Source organism: Pteropus medius, unplaced genomic scaffold (assembly GCF_902729225.1).
Source record: "Pteropus medius unplaced genomic scaffold, Ma_sr-lr_union100, whole genome shotgun sequence".
Classification (NCBI taxonomy): domain Eukaryota; kingdom Metazoa; phylum Chordata; class Mammalia; order Chiroptera; family Pteropodidae; genus Pteropus; species Pteropus medius.
The window spans coordinates 3601778-3607555 of record NW_024356248.1 but is presented as its reverse complement, the minus strand read 5'-3'; the positions used below and the strand labels follow the sequence as shown (position 1 = coordinate 3607555).

The following is a 5778-nucleotide window of genomic DNA, read 5'->3' as shown; positions in this document are numbered from 1 at the left end:
AGAAAGAAAGAAAGAGAAAGAATGAACTGGGGGGGAGGGCAGCGCAGAGGGAAGGAGGGAGGAAGACACTATATGCAAGGAACCAACATGGCCCACAATGCCTAAAATATTTACTATCTGGTCCTTTAGAGAAAAAGTTTGTCAATCCCGACTTTAAAGTGTGGGGAGAATTTTCAAGTACATGCAAAACTGTTGAATAAATCAAATGACATAGTGGATAGGGTATAATTATCCATACTTCTCAGAAGAGTAAAATGGGGCTTAGAGTGTGGCTTATCTAACATTATGTAACTGGAAAATAGTGAAGCCAAGGACCAAACTTGGATCTTTCTTTCCTAGATCCAAAATGCTTGGTCTTCAGCCTCAACTCCTGGGCTTCAACCTGTAGAAATTACCTAGGAAGAAAGGAAGAAAATGTCGTTTAGTCTGAGGGACTTTCCGTAATTTCAGGAGTGACAAGATAGTGGTCAGGGGATTGCAGAGGGTGGGGAAATGGCAAGAGATGAGCCCCTGTTAAAAGCTAGACATACTAAGCGAAATAAGCCAGTCACAAAAGACATGTATTCTACGTTCCACTTTGATGAGGTATCTGGAGTAGTCAAAATCAGAGGCAGAAAGTAGAATAGTGTTTTCCAGGAACTGGGAAGAGGTATGGATGGGGAGTTGTTGAATGGTATAAAGTGTCAGTTTTGCAAGATGAAACAATTTCGGTAGATAATGGTGAGGACAGCTGCACAAAAATATGAATGTACCTAATACTATTGAACTATACATTTGAAGTGGTTAAAACTATAAAATTTGTTACATATGTTTTACAATAAAAAAAAGTTTTGGGGGGAAAAAAGCTAGGCACTCTCTGTATGTTTTTATTAACAGTCATGCAAACCCTGCAAGTTGTCGGCTAAGGAAACTGAGAAGTGCAGATTGCATTATTGAGAATGCAGGTGGAAGAGCCTTAAAGCCTGTGTGTTTTTTCACAGGAGTAATGATCTGACGAATTGCCTTCACAGTGGTCAGTGCCTTTAGCAGGACGATATGGGGCCGTAGACATTTTCCGAGGCTTCTCGAATCACATTCCTGTAAGTATAAATCCAGACTGTAAGTACAAATATTTGTGTCAGACACTTTAACGGAATTGTTCCAACTCATCTGTCTTTCCTGTATATGTCTTTGCAACATCTTTACTAGATTGTGAAGAAATTGTTATAGAATAAAAGAGAGAAATCCAAGAACCAAGGAATACAGCGTAGACTCTACCTTCCAATAACCGATCTTGCTGGGTTGAGGTCTTAGGTTTGCCCTTAACTATGCAATCTTCTAATTCCTTTACGATTTTGCTTTTTAAGAAGATAAGCTTTTTGGCCACTCAAAATAAATGTCAGTACATGGTAACTTAGGAAATGGATGTCAAAATAAATATTGGTCCATTATTCTATACTGTTTGTAGGGGCTGGCACTATATTAAGTGTCTTTCGTTTATTGTCATTATATCACCACAGAAACCCTCCAGGCAAGAGCATTTCTTATTATTCCCATATCATAGATGAGGAAATTGAGGTCTAGAGATTTTATTTAAATTGTCCAAGATTATTCGGAACCCAAGCAGTCCGATGGCAGAAAACATGCTTTGAACTCCTCTCTTCTCCTCCCTTGCCTTTGCCATGTTTTATGGGCTCATATAGTCAAAGGCATTTCCTATCTTATAGACTGTCTCTATTTTCCTGCACTGATTTTTGAATTTATAGAATTTTTTAAATTATATCTTTATGACATATTATCATTTATGCTGCAATTTATAGCAAATGCAAAGCTCGCTCTTGTTCTTTCTTGAACATTTATTCTCACTTAATTGCTCTTCCAAATAAACTTAAAATCACATTATGAAATACGTGCAGAGGGACACAAAACACGTATCCACACTCAGGTTCTCTTGGGATTTATCAGATTCGCACCGACTACGTACATTATTTTGAAGGTACGTAATATTTTTTAAATATTGAGTTTTTTCATTGAAAAGAAAGCTATAGCCATCACTTTAAACTTGTCTTAAGATAATAGACATATACTGATATTTTCTATTTGTGTGGCTATTGGTATGAGAGTGTTCTAAGTAATTATTGCTGGTATGGAGAAAACCTTTTGTGTTTTATGGAAAGTAAAAGCCCTTTCATCAAAAGCAGTTAGGGTCAGTGCTTGATCCATTAATGGAAAAGGCGGTTATAAGGAAATGGATTTTAAACTGTATGTGTTCCTTAAAATCTTCATTTAACCGAAAGCATATGATTGCACATTTTTATCACCAGCCTTCTGAGGTCTGAACAAACCTTTTCTGTGTGTTGACTGATCGTTGCAGACTGAAGTGTTTTTACGTGAACCATACTCACAAGTCCTTGCCTACAATTTGCAATGTCGATGACCTTAAAATGGAATGAAAACATAAAGACGTTTGTGGGGGGAAAAACACATGCTATATCATCTTTTTATGTTTTCTTTCCCCTCAAACATATAGAGCATTCATGCCCATCTGAGCTAATTCATCAGTTAAATTACTTGTTTGCAACTCACTTTTATCAAATATTCCCATAACATTAAAATTTATTGGCATTGAAAAAACTATTTTTCACAGTCACAGTTCAACATTTCATACACTATTTTATTAACTTTAACAATATCAAGTGTACTTGGTTTGTTCACAGCTGGACACAAACACAGCTGATTTGATGAGCAGAAAGCTCAGCTAGAGGAAGTACGAGTGCTCAAATGCACAGGTGTTCAGCGTGGTGCGGACACCTGACAGTCTATTTTACAGGGGGGAAGGAGAAGAGGGTGGTTAAGTACGATCAGTTAACTATCGGCCATCTTTAAAAGTGTCATATCACTTCTAAGAACTTCTCAGTTGGCTGCCTTGGGGTCTCATAGGAATAATCAGATCTCTGTCATCTTTTTTGTTTGGGGATGACGGTTTGTTTTATATTTTAGAAATTCCAGAAATTGTGAGGGTGAAAAGAGTGATAGTTTTTACACGACAGTATTTTTTTTTTTTTGCCCCTTAAAAATATCTTTTTGTTTCTCAACTCAATCTAAACATCTTTGTATTTCAACAAAAGTATATGTCCATTTATATTTATTGTCCTAATTGTTTCATCCTGCTTTTAACAACATTTTTAAAAAGATTTTGTTCTATATAATTCCTTATCCATTTTTGTTCTTTTTCTTTTGAACTATAACTTCATTCTTTCATTTTTTTTCTCTTTAATATTTGGTAAAGACATGTATTATATATATTTAGAAAAAATAAAGAATATAAAAATAATAAATTTAATTATCCACATCTCAATAATAATGTCGTTATACTGAATCATTGTGTAGAAATTAGTATGATATTTATGTATAATTAAAGAAATATTTAGTATTATGAAATAAATATTTAGACATAACTGTTTTACTATGTTTTTATTCTCACAACTTACTTTTGTATCACAAAATACCCGACACTTAATTTTTATTTTGATTCAGTTTTAACGAACTAGATTGAGTTATTGCTTTAGCATGGATGGAAACAATATAATTCCAGAACCTCTGCAAATTTGAAAAAAATTCGAATATATGCATGACAACTGGATCGGGCATAGGATCTCTTAATCAGAATTTGTTTTCCTTAAAACATTTGGGATACTGATCCATCATCTCCTACATGTTTGTATCATAAAAAGGATATTGTAAATACAAATCTGCTGAAAAGTGGTGACTTTGTGAAAAGTGGTTACTTTTTCTTTCTTTTTTCCCTTCTAGGAAATTTCTAGTATCATTATCTTTCTTAACTCAGCAAGCTCCACTCTTGTTTTCGCTTACCACACATTGAAAGCTTCTACCTGTCGGTATATTTGAACTCTAAAGTCTTGGTCGATGAGCGAAGTCTTACAGAAAATACTTCAATAAGAAAATATATATTACTGGCATATGTTAGGGTAACATTAGAATAAAGCGGTGTTCCCTATCCTCTCTGAGACCAAAATATCCACATGAATATGAAGAATTCCAGATTTCGAAATTTAACATGTAAAATATGTAAAATGTGTGTCTACATTTATATAACTACAAATACTTTATGGAAGCAAAGAACTAGCACCTATGAATGCATATGTAAAGGCTGATGATTCAAAAGATTTTGGAAGTCTGTTTCTTTTTCTTCAGAAACATACATATGAAAATTTCCAAAAAATCCTAGTCCACATATTTTGTTACAGTTAGAAAACTCCCATAGCGGAAACAAAACTTAAAATCTTTTATCTTACTCAGGCAGGCAATAAGTCAGCTCAGCCCAGGAAGATTCAGGACTTTCTATTCTTCTTCTGCAGGAGACATGTTTGCTAGGAGCGCCGCCCTCAACCAGTCCGGCCCCACTGAGTTCGTGTTCCGCAGGTTCACCACCGCCCCCCATTTCCAGGCTCTCCTCTTTCTCCTCTTTCTCCTCCTCTATCTGATGATCCTTTGTGGCAACGCGGCCATCATCTGGGTGGTGTGCACACACAGCTCCCTGCACACCCCAATGTATTTCTTCCTGTCTAGCCTGTCCTTTATAGAAATCAACTACACCACCGTCGTGGTGCCCTTGATGCTTTCCAACATTTGGGGGAGCCGGAGGCACATTTCACTGGCTGGCTGTGGGACCCAAATGTTCTTTTTTATCACACTCGGTACTGTTGACTGTTTTCTCCTGGCAATCATGGCGTATGATCGCTATGTGGCCATCTGCCACCCGCTGCATTACACCCTCATCATGACTCAGAAGCTGTGCATCCAGGTGGTGGCCTTCGCCCTGGGCCTGGCGCTCTTCCTGACCGTGCAGCTCACGTCCTTAATCTTCACCTTGCCCTTCTGCGGGCACCTCCGGGAGATCAACCACTTCCTCTGTGATGTGCCTCCGGTCCTGCGGCTGGCCTGCGCGGACATCCACGTGCACCAGGCTGTCCTCTATGTCGTGAGCATCCTCGTGCTGACCGTCCCCTTCCTGCTCATCTGCGTCTCCTACGTGTTCATTACCTTGGCCATCCTGCGCATTCGCTCGGCGGAGGGTCGCCGCCGAGCCTTCTCCACCTGCTCCTCCCACCTCACCGTGGTCCTGCTGCAGTATGGCGTCTGCGCCGTGGTCTACATGCGTCCCCAATCTAGCTCATCGCTGGATGAGGACCGCCTATTTGCCCTCGTTTACACTTTTGGCACCCCCTTACTCAACCCTCTGATTTACACCCTTAGGAATAAGGATGTCAAAAGTGCCCTGAAAAAGGTCATCAGTGGCAAAGGCACAACTAGAACTCCCTGAAGCTTAAGGGGGACTTGAAGGACATACCCGAGCATGTGACAACAATGAAACTTTCACATACAAATGCCAGATTTACATTTATTTCTCTACAATTTGTCTTTTCATTAATTCTATCTTCCTAATTCACTTAGTTGCTATAGTTCACACTCATTATTTTGAAGTTCTTTGAAACTTTAAAACTCTGAAAACTGGACAAGGATACTGTAGGCTGCTAGTCTAGTGTTCATTTAGCTCCAATTTAAAAGTTTATATGCCCTCTGAAGCAACTTTCTTATCTTGGAAGCTTCCTCCTGAGAAGCAGTAGTATTAATTGAGTCCTTGATCAGCGCTTTGGATGAAAAATGTCTGTAAAGATATTTCGCTTAGCCTAATATATCTTCTGTTGTATTCGTCTTTAAAGTGTGACAAATAACTGCCTGGAAAATTTACCCATTTCTTTCATTAAACCTCTTTGG

General features: G+C 38.2%; 1 protein-coding gene across 1 annotated transcript; it reads left to right on the top strand.

Annotated features, from left to right (window-relative positions):
• The first annotated feature begins 4363 nt into the window (after nucleotides 1-4363).
• On the top strand, nucleotides 4364-5323 carry LOC120600745 (olfactory receptor 10Q1-like). Its single transcript, XM_039860258.1, has one exon. The coding sequence runs from the start codon at nucleotides 4364-4366 to the stop codon at nucleotides 5321-5323; it is 960 nt and encodes a 319-aa protein (XP_039716192.1).
• The last annotated feature ends 455 nt before the right edge of the window (nucleotides 5324-5778 follow it).

Excerpts from the sequence above, each read along its gene's own strand:
- LOC120600745 (XM_039860258.1), top strand. The coding sequence starts at position 4,364 with ATGTTTGCTAGGAGCGCCGCCCTCAACCAGTCCGGCCCCACTGAGTTC.